Source organism: Vidua chalybeata, chromosome 21, assembly GCF_026979565.1.
Source record: "Vidua chalybeata isolate OUT-0048 chromosome 21, bVidCha1 merged haplotype, whole genome shotgun sequence".
NCBI classification, from domain to species: Eukaryota; Metazoa; Chordata; class Aves; order Passeriformes; family Viduidae; genus Vidua; species Vidua chalybeata.
This window is the reverse complement of record NC_071550.1, coordinates 1585775-1605805: the sequence shown is the minus strand read 5'-3', so window position 1 is coordinate 1605805 and position 20031 is coordinate 1585775. Positions and strand designations below refer to the sequence as shown.

General features: G+C 42.4%; 2 protein-coding genes across 5 annotated transcripts in view; both read left to right on the top strand.

The window, feature by feature from the left end:
- Window positions 1–20031, top strand: part of RABGAP1 (RAB GTPase activating protein 1) — a 62070-nt gene that overhangs the window by 13434 nt on the left and 28605 nt on the right. For all 3 annotated transcript variants that reach the window (XM_053962536.1, XM_053962537.1, XM_053962535.1), the window contains exons 7-13: window positions 578–688; window positions 1338–1404; window positions 2370–2472; window positions 3668–3837; window positions 6390–6564; window positions 7181–7274; window positions 10397–10547. In XM_053962536.1, the coding sequence (XP_053818511.1) occupies window positions 578–688; window positions 1338–1404; window positions 2370–2472; window positions 3668–3837; window positions 6390–6564; window positions 7181–7274; window positions 10397–10547 (871 nt within the window). The remainder of the gene's footprint in view (window positions 1–577; window positions 689–1337; window positions 1405–2369; window positions 2473–3667; window positions 3838–6389; window positions 6565–7180; window positions 7275–10396; window positions 10548–20031) is intronic.
- Window positions 15536–18994, top strand: GPR21 (G protein-coupled receptor 21). 2 transcript variants are annotated; one of them, XM_053962546.1, is made up of 2 exons: window positions 15536–16470; window positions 17342–18994. In XM_053962546.1, exon 2 carries the CDS (start codon window positions 17711–17713, stop codon window positions 18755–18757), a length of 1047 nt encoding a protein of 348 aa, XP_053818521.1. In that variant the 5' UTR covers window positions 15536–16470; window positions 17342–17710; the 3' UTR covers window positions 18758–18994. The 2 variants fall into 2 exon arrangements, with proteins under 2 accessions (XP_053818521.1, XP_053818522.1); XM_053962547.1 differs by lacking the exon at window positions 15536–16470 and adding an exon at window positions 16914–16982.

Here is a 20031-nt window from a genome sequence, read left to right as displayed (position 1 = left end):
ACCACAATTTTGCTGTTTGTTCAGCAGCAAAATTGCTGCTGACGCTGAAAATGCATCATTGTCACTGTTCTGCTGGGAATATCGGTGCTGAGATTTCAGTGTGTGATTGGCACTCAAATGTAGTTTTATGTTTTCCCCCTCTTTTTGCAGCATTTAGAAGGGCTTCTCCAATGGATAAAAAGGGGAAATAGTGTGAGGGTTGGTCACTCCTTGGCTCGTTGGTGTCATGTACCCCAGCAGCCACATCCCTTGTGAGAGCAAGCAATATACAGTTTCTTGTAGGTAGTACTGTATGTTACATGGGGAATCAATATTTAGAAACTGTTGAAATTAGCTGGAAGCCTCACAATACTGACCTCCACAGTATAAGTCCCCAGTTTTTATTTTGTAAACTGTGTCCTTGGTTTTCACCTAAATCTGTTGCCATTTCTTTCATGTTACTGACCACAGCATGCAAGAAAGAAAGATTTTGAGTGCTTTGGTGCAAGGAGCTGCACCAGTGTCTGATGCTGGGTTTGGTATATGCAAGGAATGCAGATAAATTGAGAATTTTTTTTTCTTCCCTGATGAATAACAGTGCAGTTCCCAAAGACAAGGACAGGCAATGCTTCAAACTCCGCCAAGGGATTGATAAGAAGATTGTGATTTATGTGCAACAGACAACGAATAAAGAACTTGCTATTGAAAGGTAATGTCATCAGCTTTTAAAAGATTCTTTATCCGTTTAATGTTAGTATTTTGCCTCTGAGGGAGCAGGTTAGTAATTATTCTGTGGATGCTCCATTTGTGTGATTTAGTGCCACACTTTTCTTGAGTGTGGTAAACCAGAGGATGAAGTGGAACTTACCTGTCTGGGCCAAAAGTCCTTGTGAAAAGGCCAAAATGAAATCATAGAAGAGGTCCTTGTGTTTCATCTGATCCTTGTCTCTACTGAAGGGTAAATTCTATGAAAATATGTCTAAAAAACAACAAAAAAAAAAGCCACCAAAGGAAGGGCAGAAGACTGCAGGTCAGGTGTTGTTGTGGTATAAGGAACCCTTGTTAGCAGTGACTTTAAAATGAAGGTAATAGAACAATTCCCAGGCTGCTGTAAACAGGGTAGAACCATATTGTAAGTATGCTTCTGAAATCTTGCTGGACATTTTTGATGTTGACTTGACATTGTTTTGCTGGACAAGCTTGATGCTGATTTCAAATGTCAGGGTTTGTTGATGTTTGTCAGTGGATTCTGGGCTGTTTGTGATGTATGACAGCAAGTACTTAGATAAGAAATGCTAATGGTTTGTTTATGAGCATGTCTAATTTTTGCAGTTACATTTTTTTGCCTGGCATTGCAGATGTTTTGGCCTTCTCCTTAGCCGTGGGAAAGACGTTCGGAGTGGTGACATGCACCTTTTGGATTTGGTAAGGATCTTTCTTAACAAAATTCAGTGAGAGTTTTGGTTATGATTGTGCATGATGTCAGGATGGACAGAGAACACTTCTGCAGTTGTTGATGGGAATTGATGCTGTAGGTTCCACTGCTGAGGGTGAGACTGGGCAGCTGAGTTGAGTCCCTGCCTCTGCTGCTCAGTGAGAACGTGACCTGGTGCTTGGTCAAGGGACTTGCCCAGTTTTACAGTCAGTCATCATTGTTCTCATTCAGGGGCCTGAAATAAGAAACATAGAACCTTATTTTTAGACATGCTGAATATTAAAGTGCTGTGCTTTGAACACAGAAAGTTTTCCAGCATAGTTACTAGTGTGAGAATTGAGGCCTGAGGGGCTTTGAATATAACACTGAGAACTAGTGGGTGCTTTGTTCTTATGACTCACTTTTCTCTGTAAAATAATGATAGAGATCATTTGACTTCACAAGTGTGAAGTGACAACAAATGTGCTAGTATTTATGCTGTACATAGTGGCTGCTCAAAAAGGTTTAATACTACATGAATAATTTTGTTTTCTACCAGGCTTTGGATTGCCCAGAAAATAAGGTTGTTAGGAAGACAGACAAGCTGAACATTAGATAAAATATTGGTTTGGTTTTTAATGACTGAATAACACATGTTCTTGTCTACACATCTGTGAGCTGAAAGTTGCTGTTAAATGGCCACCTCCACAACTACTGGTCATGCCATGTACTAATAGAATAATTAGTATTAATTGGCCTTTCTATGTTATCAGCATGAGCACCAAGGATTGCAGGGGAGCTCTGTTATTCCCTTCAGAGATTATCTCAGCTGCAGACTCTGTCACATGGACTTGCCCTTTCCTTGCCAGTGCAGTAGCTCTCTCACAGGGCTGGCACTACATAATGTAGAAACTTCTTTAATTAAAAAAAAAAAAAAAAAAACAAACCCAAAACCATAAACTTACCTTGTTTCCAGGAGTCCATGGGTAAAAGTTCTGATGGGAAATCATACGTGATCACTGGGAGCTGGAATCAAAAGTCTCCACACTTCCAGTTTGTAAATGAAGAAACACCAAAAGGTATGGATGTTGCCAGGTGTTATCCCTAGGCAGGAAAGCTACTTCCATAGTGGGCATTGGATCAGTTCTATTTTCTCTTCAGAAGAATTCCACAAAAGGTTTTCGCAGGATGGGATATATTCTCAGAAAGTAGGGTGCTAAGTGCCACATGAAATTAAAAAAAAAAAAAAAAGACAAATAAAAGCAAACTGCATTCAGTAATATGCTGTAGGAACTGTGTCCTAGTAGGAGGCTCTGCAGGTGTGGGGCAGGATGCAGGTGCTCTGTGCACTACTGGAGCTTTTCAAGAATCCCATTGAGAATTGCACTAAATGACTTTTGCAGGCACTTGCTTTGCTCAGTGTCTTGTGGTCAGTTCAGATTTTTCCAAACCCAAGTTTTTAATTAAACAGAAGGATTCTTATACCTGTGAAAATGAAAGCAAACCATTCCAACTGTCATCCAGAAATAGCTGATACTGCATTGCTCTCTCAAGTCCTGAAAGAGACTGCCATTATTTCTTTTAAGATGTCAGCTGAATTATCATCTCTTCAATCTCTTGTCACTGTTGCGTGCCAAAGGTTGGGAAGTCAATGGGAATTGACTGGGCAAAGTCATGAAAGTCAGCTGTTGGCACAATTTGGTGCTGGAGTGGATGCCATCCTGCCTGAAGGACACAATTTATCATTCCCTGCCAGAGAGATCTCGTAGGTCACTGAGCTCTCTTGCCTCCTGTTGGAGCAGGAGAGTGTGTAGTCAGTTTTTGGAATGTCACAGCTGAGATGGTCTTAAATGTCTTTAATATCATGGTATTAAATACTTAAGTAACTCCTAAAACCAAAAAGAATTGAAGTATAGTTAGGCCGGATGGCAAGAGATCTGCACTGTGCTGTTAAGTGCACAGATCCTCTCTAATGTTTAATGAAGGTTTTGGATACATTTCAGTGAGATTTGGAAAAGCAGAATTTTTATTCTCTCTAACAAGATCATTTTCTTGGCTTGAAGGCTGTGGTTTCCTTACTCTCTGGTGGATAGTGCATAGTGATCCAATTTCCCTATTTTGAAACTTGTAGAGTTTTGAGATGTGAAATTAGGGGGGAAATCGATTCTGAAAAGGAAAGTTTCCTTTGTTCTTCCATGTTACTGGGAAAGGGGTTAGGGAATATTTTATTTGAAATACTTCTCTTCATATTGTGGCTTCATTTTCTCTCTCTAGATAAAGTGTTGTTCATGACCACTGCTGTGGACTTGGTCATAACTGAGGTGCAGGAGCCCGTTCGATTCATCCTGGAGACTAAAGTCAGAGTTTGCTCACCCAATGAGAGGCTGTTCTGGCCCTTCAGCAAACGGAGCTCAACTGAAAATTTTTTCTTAAAATTGAAACAGGTAACGTGTTGAAAATACAGAAATAAAATCGACAATTAATAGGCTGTTTCTCCCTATGATTGCTGAAACCTTGACTAATATAATGTTCATAATGCAACATTTTCCTCCTGATTCAGAGAGGTAAAATAAATGCACTTCACTTTTAGAAAAGCTGTCCTTCATTGTGCTGATTGTTGCTGGCTATCTGCAGTTCCCATAGAGAGCCTGAAATAGCTTTTTTGATAGCTTTGATGAGTCTGCAAAGTTACAGAGAGGCTTATGGATTTTCCAGCCAAACCACAGTAAGAAAAGGAAGGGAGAATTTATCTGCAAGCTGAGACTTGCTGCCATAAGAGTATAGAGGGATAATTGTGTAAAATTAAGTGTTAAGATAAAAAAAAGAAGTCCTTACTGTAGTCCTGGTGACATGGTATCTGATAGATCACTAAACTCATTTTATCATGTAAATTGACCATTTATTTTGAAGCTTTTTCAGATGAGCAAACATCCACGTGAAATTCCAAAGGAAATTATTTTTTGTCAAAGTCTATTTTCCCCTTCTGCATGGTTGGAAACTGAGATTTCACACATACCCCAAATTTGCCCCGGAGGGGGGAAAAATCAAGCAACCACAAAAAAATCCTGGAACTTGTTAAAAATTTTTACAGTTTTTTCCAACTTACTTTTTTACCCATCTCCTAAAAATGGAAGCATTATTTCTGTCCAGGATATTCCTAATAACAGTACAAGGCAATAACCTAGTCTCAAAATAAGGCTGATAAGTTGAAAGTCCAAGTCACTAAAGAGATCATGTACTTGAAATAACTGCTGTTCTTCTGCTCTAGAAACTCTTGTTCTGAAATGAAAGTCCTGTTTAAAGAACTGGAAATGTATGAAAGCAAATAACAATGTGGATGTACCTGCTCTCTCAAGGCTTAGCAATTCTGGGTGCAGCCCAAAAAGAAAGCAGTGTTGGAGTCCTAATTTCTTGCTAAGTGTTCTTATTTCAAGAGGTTTTGAGTTAAGCAAGAGGCTTTTCTTCATTCTTTCTACACTTGCCTTTAAGTGCTAACAAAGAATGGCATCTGGGTAGTAGCAAAAGAATCACCAAGGATTCTTTTTCTATGTAAAGAAAAACCCCTTTCCTTCAAAATTTAAGGTGGAAAAATTCTTCATGGATGAGTTCAGCCTTTTTATTTAGAATATTTTTGAGGTGGAGCATGTAGAGGCTGTTGGGCTATAAATATTCTACAGCACCAAAAGGTGCCTTTTCTGTTTGGCAGCTTAAAGGAAGCTTATCTTACTGAGCTAATTCTGGATCTTTTGTCTTACCAAATTCACAGACATTGTGACTTATCTTGGCCAATTCTCTTTTTCCACAGACACTGTCAGATTATCCAACTTCCAGTGTTTACTAATGGAAGATTATCAAAACTCGTAGTGGAAGCAACAAATATAGAATGTACTGCCTGATAAGCCTGGAAGGGAAACCTGTTTCTCTGGAGTCATGATTAGCCTATTAAAAGTACAGCTGTGTAGAATTGGCTTATCTTACTTTGGCAGGGTTTCTTTATTCGGAAATGGTGAAAGCAGAGGGATTTTATTTGCTCTGATTACATTTAGTGATTTAGTCATTTTTAGTTTTGATGTATTTCTCTTCATTTTTAATGCTCCAAAGAATAAAATCGAGCACTGGGAGCTTGGTGTGGAGTATAATTATAAATCTTATTTCCCTCTTTTCTGCTCTCTATTTTTATTCATTTAGGAAAAAGAAATTCTAAGTCCTTAAAATGTGTTAAAATTTTAGAACTGCTTCACAAAGAGAAATCCTTCTTTAAAGGAAAGGAAGGTACCAAAGCATTGAAAATGATGGAGAAACAGGGTCACAGAGTAGACTTTGGGACTCAGCAATTTATGTTCCTTCAGCAATGTATACACAGAGTTGGAAGCTTTGCTAAAGACCGTTGCCATGGGAAAATCATGGAATTCCAGACTGGTTTGGTTTGGTTTGGAAGGGACCTTAAAGCTCATCTCATCTTGTTCAAATAAATATGAACAAATTTTTAAGATTACTTTTGCCACCATCAGTATCCCCAGAAACCTTTTCTATTTTAGCTCATTTTATAAATTCTCTTTGAAGAAGAATTTGACATAATTTTAAAGTTTTTGCTTTCAATTTTCCACTACTGCTTAAATAAAGGCAAAGTTGCTGCATATTGAGGGACCTTCATCTCTTAGACCACAGATGCATTTATAGCTTTAAAAATCTATGCATTTGTGTCCAGTTCATTTATGGTTGGAAAGCTGAGCTCCCTGTGGATGGCAGATCCAAGTGACACTTCTGCCTGTGGCAGACACTTTGTGCCTTTGGGTGCAGCACGCTCCCAGCACATTTCAGGGAGCACTGACAGCCTGCACCCTGCATTAAGTGTGTTCCAGGTATGAACATTCCTCACTGTAGAATGGGATGAAGTTGTTCCTCAGCTCTCCTATTCTGGAAAGAGAAGGCAGAGCCTTAAGAAGTGATCTGACATTCGTGTAGCTTCCTCAGTGAGATGAACCTTGTTTCCTAGATAAAGCAAAAGGACAGGAAGAACAACTCGGACACTCTGTATGAGGTTGTGTGCCTGGAAAGTGAGTCAGAGAGGGAGAGGAGGAAAACCACAGCCAGCCCCTCTCTCCGCCTGCCCCAGTCGGGGTCGCAGGGCTCCATGATCCCATCTCCTCCCGAGGATGATGAAGAGGAAGGTAAGAAGCTCCTGTGCTTTGTGGGCCTTGAGAAAGGGCAGTTGGTGAATAATGTGGTTATAAAAGATGTAGGCTCCTTTCCAGTCAGAATCTGCCTGGTTGAGGGGTTCTTTCTTGCTGGAATACTGCAAGATTCCATACCCAGTGTCCTGGCATTCCTGGTCAGCCTCTCCCTCGTCTGGCACTTCAGTGTCCCTGCTTTTCTCAGCCCAGGCCTCCTGTGTGGTGTATTTGGGACAATGTGAAAAAGAGCTTCTAAAAACTGGGGATTATCATGTAGCTTCTGCCCCTCCCTGAGCAGCTGTGAACAGGTTTGAGAGCAGAAAGGAGAAGCTGATGTTATTTGGAAGTGTCAGCAGGCAGTGTTTTAGTGGAGAGTCAGACATCTGGGAGAGATGAAACTGCACCAGGACCTGCCCAGCTTGGAACTTAATGCATTTTCAAGAGCAACTTCTACTTTTAAAAAAATATTTTAAAGCAAACCATGACCACTTTTGAGTATAGTAACATCTGGCCTTACAGCTGTGAGATGAAATGGAGATAACTTGGGTTTCCACTTTTCCTGCTGGCCTTCCACGTGGCCTTGGCTGAAGTGTCCCTTCTGTTCTCTTGGCAGACAATGATGAACCACTCTTAAGTGGTTCTGGAGATGTTTCCAAAGAGTGTGCAGAAAAAATTCTTGAAACGTGGGGAGATCTGCTGTCCAAGTGGTAAGTGGCAAAATCACATTCTGAAAATTACACTTCTGAATATTCTCATTCTGTTTGCCCCTTCTGCTTGGAGTTTCTATTTCCAGAGGCCGTTTGATATAAGATTAGTTTGGGTTTAGTTCTCTGTCCATCCCCACAACACCCCTTATTCTCTGGCTTGATGTTTTCTGATTTCTTTAGAGGGTGTTATAAATATTTTAATTTTTGAGTGCATGCTTAATGTATAAAAATTCACTTATGCTGTGTCTTTAGTTGGTTCTGTCTTAAAATTCTACTTTATCTTCAGGTTCCTTGGGATTTTGTTAAAGGAAAACCTAAACTAAGTAGTCTAAAGAAAATGCAGCTCTTGCTTTGTCTGTTCTGCACAGATCACTTCCATTCCTCTTTGTAATTCTGACTGGGTTCACAGCCAATTTTTCCTGCAGCTGTCACATCTTAGTGACTGTAGCTTAAGAAATGGGAGATTTGGACTTGGATAGAGAAGATGTTTTTCCTCCCTTATCTAAAGGAAGGCTCCAGAGCCTGCCAAGAAGGAAGTACATGAGCTCTGCTGTTTTTCCCTGGAAAATGTCAGTGTACAAGAAGAGTGTTTCTTGACAGTCCAAATGCTAATGCAACACAATCCTCCTTTGATGAGGGATTTTTTTATTCATCTTGAAGTAGCCTGAGCAGTTCCAAAGTGATGCTGATTGTTGTAAAATTCAGGGGTTTTGTTAGGTTTTATTTTTTCCCCACAAAGCGGGGTGGTGGGCAGCATGAGACTGAGCTCAAACAGGCTTCATTTTGACTCTGGCTTTAATTGTGGCCTTTTGCTTCCTGAAGTCAATGAGAGCAGGGCAGGGGCTGTACAGCAAGTCAGAGGTTGAGTGGGGTATTGGATCCAAGGAATAAGACAGCAGAGACTGGAGTCAGTCATGCAGCTTAGATGAGAAAAGGTATTGATGTGATCACTCAGACAGGAATCTCTTTAAATTAAGGTTATAACTGTTTAGTATTTTCTGCAGTTATTGTTGTTTTCCTTCCACTTTGGTTTTGTACTGATGGACACATTTGTAAGAGGGGAAGGCTGTACTAAAATGATACCTGGTCCCTTTTCCCTCTCCCAGATTTGGAGAAACATCTTTCCCAGATGAGCTCTCTGCATCTGCTACTGTGAGAAAGTTTCTTTCAACTTGAATTTTTTTATAATTCTTCCAAGGGCTCAGAGATAATTAAGCCACCTGACTCCCATTGGAAATGTTTTGGCAGCTCTAAGAGGATATGAAATGCTTCTGTGCTAATGCTGGCAACAGCTTTAATATGTGTTAAAGGGCTTTCCTTCTTAACTAAAAACGCGTATTTGGAAGCAATGATCCTCCAGCTTTTAACATAAGAGGATTGAAAATCATAAAAATCAGACTTCAGGTAGTTTCATGCTAGTTTCTTAGAATTGTGTAATTAGATTTGCATAGTAATTAAATATTTGGTATTTTGTGATACCGAAGAATATTTGGCTGATGTTTCATAACTGCTGAGTCACACAATTTTCTCATTTCAAAAATAGTTGGGAAGAATCCAGTAGTGTGTAGCCTTTAGTCTACAGCCTTCATGACTGTGTTCATTGGAAATACTGCTGTACTTAGATTCAGGCAAAGCAGTTCTATAGGCCTTTACAGAAACACTGAGTATTTTGTATATAGGAAGTATAAAAGCATAATAAATGCTCTATGTGTCTATAGGTGTGACTGTGTATTGATATAAATGTAACTACTGTATAAATATTATTTTGATTTTAGTTGATTTCCTTTAGAGAAAGCACAGTCAAGGAGGACATGATGGTCCTGGGTTCTATGCAGTAAATACTGATTTAAATGTCTACCTTGTTAGTCTCTAGATTATTGTCAGAACACTCTAGACTAGAGAAAGGCCACAGGGAGTCCCAGTGTATGTAAAATTATCATCCACATATCTGTTAGACCTACAAACATTAATAAATGCCAGTTTATTAAGAACATAATGCAGTTGATGTGACACAAGTTCATTTTTCTGCCTGGCTTTGTCTGTCAGTTCTCTTGATCATTTTATCCAGAAGTTTGCTTTTTAGTAACTGCTGAAAAATAGTAATTTCTGTGATTTAAGGCGTATGTCTTTTGGGGATTTTTATATATAAGCCACAAATGAGCTGTTCAGCTTAACGTGCTGTAAGTGCATAAATTATATGTAGGTTTAGTTTTTACAACTTGCAGCGCTGTAATTTATGAGCTGTCAGTGGTCTTGGTGGAAGGAGCTGTTCAGCTGGGGCTGGCTGGTGCAGCAGAGGCTGCTCTAATGCAGGGATGCAGCTGGATAACCATGAGAGGTGATTCTCCGAGCTCTGACTGACCCTCCCTCCCTCCCTGAGAAGGTCACCTCCTGCTGGGAGCCTTCTGCAAGCTGCTCATTTTGGGGTAGTTTGAACTTGGAATTTACACGCTGTGACCTCTGTCCTCTAGTATTTAATGGAGTGTTTTGGTTTGTTGAAATAGAAATTTATATATAAATTTATATATAAATATATATATAAATTTATATATAAATATATATATAAATTTATTATATATAAATATAAATTTATATATATAAATATATAAACTTTTTATATATTTATATATATAAATATAATAAAATATAAATATATATATATTTTTATATATATAATTTATATATATTTTATATATATTTAAATATATATAAATATATATAATTTATATATAAATATATATAAATTTATTATATATAAATATAAATAAATTTATTATATATAAATATAAATAAATATAAATTTATATATTATATATTATAAATTACATATATAATATAAATTATATTATTATTATATATAAATTATAAATTATATATATTTATATATTATATATAAATATAAATAAATATAAATTTATATATAATAAATTTATATATATATATATAAATTTAATGGCAGGCAAGAAAATAGTTTGGGAAGTAGTTCTCCATATTGTATTTCTTTTTCATGACTCGAATTTCGCTCAGAGGTCTGGGGTGCGTGGCAGTTGTGCCGTGTGTGGTGTTCCACATCAGTGTGATGCTGTGGCTGTTGGGGCAGTAACTGACTCTCCCCTCTGCAGGCACCTGAACCTGAGCGTGCGGCCCAAGACGCTGTCGGCGCTGGTGCGCAGCGGCGTCCCCGAGGCGCTGCGGGGCGAGGTGTGGCAGCTGCTGGCAGGGTGTCACAACAACGACCACCTGGTGGAGAAGTACAGGATCCTCATCACAAAGGTACCCTGGCTTTTTTCAGCTCTTTCCCCCCCTCCCCTGTTTCTTAAAGAATGGGAATAAGGTGGCTTCAAGCTTCTTGCCTGTGTGTACCTGAGTGTATCAACGAGTGGCTGTGATTCAATTCTCCCAACAAAAACCCTGACAGAGAGCTGCTGGTGGCATTACACTGCTTTCCTTTTATAGTCCTGTTTCACTCAGCATTCCGAGTTTGTAAAAAAATAAGTATCCTATTAATTGCTTTCATAATGGACAGATTAATTTTCTTTGCTTGTTTGGCTTTTCTGAATGGAAGCTGAATTTTGTTGTGTTGTCTCAGTGTTTATGCAAAAAATCCAACACTAGTAGAAATTGCAGCCTTTTTTGGTACAAAGAAAACAGAACAATGTGGATGTTTTTGCATTGGACAGCAGTTTTGTGACTTCTCATCTTGAATGCTGAGCCCAGTAAGGTAGCAAAGGGATATAAGAATTGTATGTACAAACATTCAGTGGTTCTCAAAGTTCAAGTAACAAATGGGTCACCAAATGAAATGTCACCTTCTTATCCAGAAAACAGATGTGTTCATTTGGGTTTGACCATTACCTGTATGGCTACATTGGATTTTATTGCTTTCATCAAACATGCAAGTCTAGAAGGACTGTATTAGAAATTATTAATGATACAGCTTTAGTACAAATATAACAGAAATTAATTATTCACCAGTTAAAAAGCAAAACAAGTGAATCAGCCTTTGTATCTCTATATTTTGATGGCACAGATTCACAAGGAGCAATTAAAGACCTTAGTCTGAGGGCAGAAGGGCTTCTGAAATTAAACTCAGTTTCTTCTGGAGTCATGCAGGAAGGATCCTACATAATGTGAATCATGTTAAATCAGCTAAAAATGTTCTGTCATAAGTATTTTCATATACTTGGTGAATATGGAAGAAACTTGATCCAAATTCCTTAATACTGGTTTATGCATTGTAGAGCTGAAACTTGGATTTTATGGTGAATAAATCATATAAGTAATGTGGAGGTTGAGTGCTCTGGCAAGGAGTGATCACAGCTATCCTGTTGTGTTATTTTAATTGCCTGGTGAGTAGTTGTCAGCCTCACTTGTTTCTCTGTTTCAGTGTTTTGGTATCAGAATGCAAAAGATGATGTCTTTGTGGCACAGTTGGTGACACGTTCTGCTACTATCTTTGTCAGCTGGAAGGGGATGGTGTAACATTTCATTTTTAAACCTGTGAAACCTTTTCACTCATTTTCATTTGGCTGAGACAAAGAAAGTAGCCTGCATCTCGTGTTGGAAGCATCTCTGGAGTCCAAGTGTAAGGGAGAGTAGGCTGCTCCTGCACTGTGTTCTGCTCAAAAGCACTGGCTATGCCTGCAGTGGTCGTTCAGCACGGAAACTAATTAAGGAATTAGAGAGAATGGGTCCTGAGTGGCTGTTTTCAGGCCCTGCTGTATCTCATGAGGTCTGTGGTGTATCAGCAGCATGCTGCCATAGCCAGCTCAAGCAAATAAAAATGACATTTCCCTAATCTGGAGGTGCCATATTAGCCCAGTGCCACGGCTGTTTGTTTTGTTGTGTCTTAAATATGGAAACAGGCTGGGACTATTCCTGTAGAAAGAACAGAGGTTGGTGTTTGAGGACAGAAATGTGTGCTTGGTTCACAGGGGAATTGGGACTTCTTCAGTCTGCAGGCAGTGGAAGAAGTGCAAGGTTTTAAATAAGGTTATCTCTCAGTGGCTGTGTGGAGGTACTGAAGAGGAGAACAGGCAAAAAATGCAAGCATTGTTTGGGAGGCTGAGGAGAACATAAATTCAAGGCCCAGCAATACAACGTTTGCAGACCCTTTGCACGTAGTCTATGCCAAGAGTATAATAAAGCTGGGCTGCACTTTGGCCTTAAATTTTTTTTCATGCTTTTCTTAGGCATGAAATGTGATAATTTTGGAGTTCTAATGTGACTAATTCTTACTGCTCTTAAAATAGCAGCTCAGTTACAGTCAGTATGCAGCAATGTATAGGAGTAAATGTTCCTGGGAAAAAAATTGCTAATTATAAGAAGACAAGGGTCCATTATATTACATTGCTTTCCCATCTTTGTAATGCTTTGCCATGTTTTGCATGTTACTAATGCCAATTCTTCTCTGGCAAGCCTGCAGTTATTTGCATTACCATGCTTTGAAGGGGGTTTATGTGAGAATAACTGCTGTGGTGTAGTGCAGGAGCACGAGGAGTCCCATGTAAAATCTATGCCCTGGAATGTGAGCAGGAGATGCAGGAAACCTGTGTTCATAATGCAGTGCCCCTTCTGTCTTCATGTTGCCCTCTCTATTCCTGTAGCTGCATTTGATTTCTGCCAGGCTTCTCCTGACCCCATGCAGCAGCACAGTCCCAAATTAATAAGGATCTGTGTTGACAGATCATAACCTTCTGGCCCGTTTCAGGGATATTTTTCTCCTTGTGCACAGAATGTTGGATGCAGCACCCCAGTATTCTGCTGGTTGCTTTCCTGGGCAGGCTCAGGTAATCTCTGGTTTCTTATTTCCTTTGCAAATTAACTGCTGAAAGAACAGTTTTCTGTTCACTGTTGAGTTGTGGCTACTGAGGGATTGAAAAGGAAATGTCTCGTGTCGTGTTCTACCATTCAGGAGAGCTGTGTCTAGCTCTCTTCTTGAATATGACTTAAAAATGGCATTGAAATTGTGTTTCAAGGTGTGCTCATTGTGTTGTAGTCATCATGACAGCCTATATTAATTATTTGCTCTGGTTTTCTTTGCCACACACTGGCTGGGGTTTTGTTCTCTGCGCTTTTGTTATTGCAGGAAGGTTGAAGTTTCACCATCATGGTGCTTCCACAAATTACTTTTGAGAATTTGCACACCATCTGTGTGCAATAATAAAGCTTTTAGCAGCTCCAGATTGCCATGCTGGTGGTGGGGAGTGTGGATGAAAGCCAGCCCAGTGAATTAAGGTCATGTCCCTACTGGGGACAGAAAGCAAGCTCTAGGTAAAACGATCTAGACAATCCCTGGGAGAGGCATCTGGTCCTGGTAGCACTTTGGCAATCACAGTTAGGGCTGTTATTCTTCAGGCTTCCAGCCACTGAAAGGTAGCAGAAGACACATGGGGACTCACTCCAGGTGTTAACGGACACCTGCAGGAACAAAACTGCATGTTCTTGACAGGCATAGGTGGATGGAAAGTGTTGTCGAGTAGAAAATGCGTAAAGCGAGCCAGACACGCTGAGAAAGAGAAATAATCATGATACAAAGCAAAGGAGACCACAGCCACAACAGACAAAATTTAGAAAGGATTAATACAACTACTGAATCTGTCAGTGGAGAAGTTCTTCGTAATATCAACATTAAAAACCTGACATTTACAATATTGAGGAGAAAATAAAAAGCTTTTGGATACAGGCCTGTGTGGGAGGAAGTAATGTTGAAAGGAAAAAGCCATGAACTGTTGTACCAGATAAATACACTATATTAAGAAAATTGCAACATGAGAGGGACATCTTGTGGCACAATTAAAATAAAAAATAATAGTCCAGTGTCAGGAGGAGTATCCTGGAATGTTACCCCGGGGTCACCATTTCTGGGAGAAATCCCAGGCCTGGTAAGAGATTAATTTGTTCCTGTCTTTCTTATAGCAGGGCTCCTGCTACCCACTTTCTCATCTTCCCACCTTTTTGTCTCCATGAGACGAGGATTATAGAGCACAGATGTTCTACCAAATATACTTGTCTGTCTTGGTGCAAATGATGCTAGTTTTTAATGAAGAAATAGATTAAAATGTCACTACTGTTATTTGACTGAATGTGTTGTCATCGGTAGCATAAGATGTGACAGAACCTTAGGTGTGGGTGGTTAACACTTATTTTCCATTTGTATCACAATCATATTTCCATATGTTCCCATAAATTAAAAAGAATACATTGAATTTTCCTGGGGACAGAGGGCCATGACTGTGTGCAATCAACTGAAATGGGACTTACCATGCATCTGTGCATCGCAGCGTACGATGACGTAGCCTTGTCAGTGTGCCTGAACCTTGAGATTCCTTGTTTGATTAGTTTTGATCACATGGTGATAAAAGTTTAATTATCTTTTACAAGCAGCAGTTTTCCCAGGAGCTGTCATTGTGACTTTGAATAATTTCTGGAGTACTTTTCATTGCCTTAGACGAGGTGGTGCTGTATGGTGTAGAGTGGGAGAAGTCTGTACACCACAGCAGTATTTTCAGTCTCACTGACCTCAGCCACACGTTTTGGTGTTTTTAGGAGAAGTTCTGGTGCTGGGCTGGTGGTGCACCCAACCAGAGAGCTGGGGAGCAGGCACTGTACCCACCTTTCAGGTGCAGTTTGCTTCACCTTCTGGGCTGCCTGCAGGTGCAGGGGCAGGAGGAGGTGGAGCTACTGCTGGTTTGGGTGTTTCAAGCAAGCAGGAGTGAGCTGGCAAGAGCACTGAGTGAGTGGAGTCATTGCTCTCAGCTTCAGGGAAACAATAGAATGTCAGTTAAAGGAAAAACCAGACGTGGTTCTTCTACAGAATACCTCGGCTCTAAGGGCGTAAAGCTTTTCATAAAAACCTGAACACCGGGGAGTTTTGATTTCATGGTGCATTTTCTGTTTAACAATTTCAGCAAACAGATGTCCTTTTGGTTGGGCTCAGTATTTCCATTGCTACCTTGTTTTTATGTATCTGACATAGAAAGTTCAATGTATCAACATACATTTTCTTGGGGTTGTTTATAATATGTCTATTCATGCCCAAGGATCCAGAAATTCTATTTGAATCAATCGGTATGTAAATCATTCTCTGCTTTGAAAAGATAGGAGATCATTTCTCCAGCAGTAATTTAATCATAGCTTGTTTTTTGTAAATCCACAATACCCTGGCCTAAATTTAATTCAAAGTTTATGTTTCCTAGCTACAGTTCTGGTACTTCAGTTGCCATGAGTAGAAACACCATAAATTAAAAAAAAAAAAAAAAAAAAAAAAAAAAAAAAAAAAAAAAAGTGGACAGTAATAAAGAGATCTTTTTTGGGTTAAAGATAGGACAGAACCCCCAAGATTTTGTTTTCAGGCATTTGTACGAGACTAACTAAAAATCTGCCAAGTCATGCTGTTGTCCAGCACAGATTTTTGGCCAACACAAGTGTATCATGAAATGTTTTTTGTACTTACTGATCAGCTGAAAACCTGAGAGTTGGGGCTCAGTTGCTTTGGCATCTATTCCTTTGGCCACAATTAATTTCCCATTAGGTATTCCGCAGAATGACCAATGTTTAGCTTAGGTTAACCAAAACCTTGGGTTTGTTGGTATTGGTTGAATTCAGAGCGTGGACTTAAGCTTGTAAAGATGCCAATTGCACGCTTTGATATCTGACTAAATGGTTTTGATTGGCGAAGAACTTCACTCCAGTTTTTTACTGGTTTGATCCATTCAAATACAAATTCCTGTAGCAAGGGCCTGTCCTGAGCTGTGGCAGTGGAGCAGTCTGGTGTCAGGGTCAGAGAATGAGCTGCCACATACCTGGGAATCTGTTTTCCAGCCTGTCAGTTGAAGCTCTTGACAAACAATAAACAAGAGCTGCACCTTGTTATGCCTCTCTGCCTTCAAAGGGGTTTTTCTGGTTAAATAGTGAGATGGTATTAACTTAGGGTGTGAATACAAGTTTAAGTGCTGTGCTGTGAATCTCTCGTGTCTTTGCTGGCTGGAATGTTGCTGGGTTTTCTGCTTTGTTGTCCGATGTCAGGGACAGCTATGCCTTTGCATTCCGTGTGTGTCTCTGTGTATGGAGGGAGGTGCCTGCCTACCTGGAGCATTAACGGTGGGACATCGTTCTCAGCTTTGCCCTTGGATTCAGGTGTCTCCTGTGGGCAACACACAGTACACCTAGGAAAGGCACGTTTATTCCAGAACAGGTATTTCCCCAAAAGGGCTGGGATGGAAAAGCCTTTAAGTGACGAGGAACCGCGTGAATTCAGGGCGGTGATGGACGGCTGGCGCTCGCCGTGCAGGGTGCGGGAGGAGGAGCGGGCTGCGCGCTGGGTGTGTGTCCCTGCGGCACCGGCGGCGGGGACGGCACGGCCGGGACCCGCGTGCGCTGCCGGGGGCGGCGGGGTCGCGCCGGGTGAGGCTCCCACCGCCACCGGCCGCCCGCGGATCCGCCTCGCCGAGCGCCCCCGGAGTGCCAGCCCGCCTTGCCGAGGCTGCGGCCGGCGCTGCCCGGCTCCCTGCGCGCTGGGCCGGGCGGATGGGGGCCGGGGCTGCGGCCCCGCTCCCCGCCGGGTCCCCGCCGCGCCGCGCCCTCCCCCGCGCTCCCGCCGCCTCCCTCCCCTTCCTCCCGCCTCCCCGCCCCCGGCTCCGCATCGCCGCGGCCGGAGCACACGCCGCCCGCCCGAGGATGCTCCGCGCTTTTGTTCCCCCGCCGCAGGTAGGGCCGGGGCGGCGGGGCCGGGCTGGCCCCGGGCCGGGCTGGGGGCGGCGGCGGGGCCGGGGCGGCGACGGCGGGGCCGGGAGAGGCGGCGAACAAAAGCGCCGTGCAAAATGGAGCCAGCGGAGAAGGGCTGGACCCCCGCCCTCCCCGCCGCGCATCCCCCCGCCCGGCTGCCGGGGCTCCGGGGAAGGCGGCATCGCCTCCCGCTGCCGCCGGCGGAGCGTGGGGAGGGAGCGGGGCTGGAGCCGGGGCCGACGGGGAGCGCGGAGCAGGGCGTGGGGAAGGAGGGGAGCGGCGGAGGTGGCAGCGCGGGGGAGAGGCGGTTCTGTAAAACACTTTCCCCTTCTCTCTGTCAGCCTTTGGGAGGACTCTCGTCCTGACTCGGTGGAGGTTCCTCTCCCTCTTCCCCCCAGCCCCTCATCCCTCCTCGGCGCGGCAGCCCACCCAGGAGGGCATCAGTATCAGCCCTCTCCGGTGCGCCGGGGAAGTTGCTGACATGCCTGCCGCTGGGTCCCGGTGCAGCGGCAGCGGCGGGGAGCCGGATTTAAAGGGGAATTGTGCTGCAGACAATGCACAGCAGCAGCATCTGGAGCAGCCCTGGGGACTGGAGCTCCGGTTTTGACATTGCTGCACACACAGCACCAGCCGCAATGACAGCAGCTGCCTGGAGTGGCTGCAGGCAGCAGGCAGGAGCATGAAGTAGAGAGATCACTGCAGTGCTCAAGATGAACTCCTCTTTGGTTGGCAACCAGAGTGGCCGGCCCTTCTGTCTCCTGGCCATTAGCTATTTGGAGACCATCAATTTTTGCCTCCTGGAAGTGGTTATTATTGTGTTCCTCATGGTGCTGATTATTTCGGGCAACATTATTGTGATATTTGTCTTTCACTGTGCACCTCTGCTGAACCACCACACCACCAGCTACTTCATCCAGACTATGGCGTATGCTGACCTCCTGGTGGGCGTGAGCTGTCTGGTGCCTTCTTTGTCTCTGCTGCACTATCCTATTGTTTTAAGTGAGTCCTTGGTTTGCCAAATCTTTGGTTATGTGGTATCAGTGCTGAAGAGCGTCTCCATGGCCTCCCTGGCCTGCATCAGCATTGACAGATATATTGCCATCACGAAGCCCCTGACCTACAACACGCTGGTTACCCCGTGGAGGCTGCGGATCTGCATATTGACCATTTGGCTCTACTCCTGCCTGGTCTTCTTACCCTCCTTTCACTGGGGAAAGCCTGGATATCACGGGGATGTGTTCCAGTGGTGCGCCAATTCCTGGAACACCGATCCCTATTTCACCCTCTTCATTGTGGTGATGCTCTACGCCCCGGCCGCTTTCATCGTCTGCTTCACCTACTTCAACATCTTCCGCATCTGCCAGCAGCACACCAAGGAGATCAACGAGCGGCGCGTGCGCTTCAGCTCGCAGGACGGGGAGGCCGGGGAGGCCCAGCCCTGCCCGGACAAGCGCTATGCCATGGTCCTCTTCCGCATCACCAGCGTCTTCTACATCCTGTGGTTGCCCTACATCATCTATTTCCTGCTGGAGAGCTCCAATGTCTACAGTAACCGCGTCGCGTCCTTCTTGACCACTTGGCTTGCCATTAGCAACAGTTTCTGCAACTGTGTCATTTACAGTCTCTCCAACAGTGTCTTTCAGAAGGGGCTGAAGCGTCTCTCGGGGGCCATCTGTGCCTCGTGTGCTAGACAGAGGGTAGCTAAGGACTCCTCTACCTCTAGGAGCAAAAGATCTTCCAATGGATGTCATGTCTAGGACGCCTGTCAGCTGGACTGGGAAGTGCAGGGACAATTGCGTAGATTGCAAAATAACTTAGATATGATTTTAAAATAACCAGATTTGCAAAAAGGTTTCTGAGAAATGCTGCTGACATAGAAGGATCAGGAGCACATATCGTTGTGGTTTCAGTTTAAAAAATGATTGCTGTGGAGGAGGCTGCGGAGTTTCACCTCCACATTCATTTTAAAGAATAAAGCTGTATCTTGACACTTACCTCTCCAGCTGGTGTGACTGAATGGAGTGGGTGTCTGAGAGCTTCGGCAAAATGTAGTCTTTCTTACAGCTTTACTGGGTTCTTTGGAGATTCGTGCTTCACATGTAAATGATAGATCTGAAGTGGAAATGTCACAGTCTATGGTATATTACAGGGATTTTTTTAATACATGCCAAAGTATATTGACACAATGTTCCAGCGTCAGAACAGAAGGGGCCAAACAATTTGTTTTTCAGTGCTACCTAGACAGGACTTGTAGAACAGGAGTGAACAACGTGAACATTTCAGTGTGAGCTCTGTAAATGAGCCGTGAGTGCAGCGATGTGGTCTGGGCAGTCGTACTCCTAGGGCTGATCTGGCTTCCGTGCCCCGTTTCCCTGGTAGGATGCATGGTTGGATCTGAGTGCGGCATCTGCGTTTTCCTGTTTGTTGTGAAGTTAGAAGAAAAACTTGGATCAGACCAAATTTAGCAGTTAAATAAAATGTGTTTTGATAAGCTGAGAGAAAATACGTGTTGCTTTATGATACCAGAGTTGTGGCAGCCACTCAAGGATGATGCCAACATGTGAAAATTGTTCTCAAACCAGTGGAGAAATGCCGTGGGTTTGTATGTGGAAATTTTCTCAAGAACAACTTTAAAAATAACATGTCCCTTTTTTTTTTTTTTTTTTTTTTTAATCTAAATTCTTCTGATATTTTACATACTGGAACTTAAGGGGAAAGGAAAGAAAACAATTGTCTTCTAAACAGCTAAAGGAACTATGTTGTAAATTTAACTGTAGTATTTGAGTTATTCATAAGAGCACAGAGCTAAATCAGAGGCATTTTTCTTTAGCCTTCATGGGATTAAAGATGGTTCAAATATAGCAGGAGCTAAATCCTGTTGGCAAAAGCATATCTAACTGGTCAGACAAAGGCAATATCTGAGGAACCAAATCTCATTGACCGCAGCTTGTTCAAGCTAGCCTCGATTAAATGTTTTGAGTACTGTCATGCTGTTAAGAAGGCAGAATGGCCCTCAAATTGTTGAGTTTTT

What these genes read in the sequence shown, in the direction of transcription:
- GPR21 (XM_053962546.1), top strand. Translation starts at nt 17,711, where the DNA reads ATGAACTCCTCTTTGGTTGGCAACCAGAGTGGCCGGCCCTTCTGTCTC.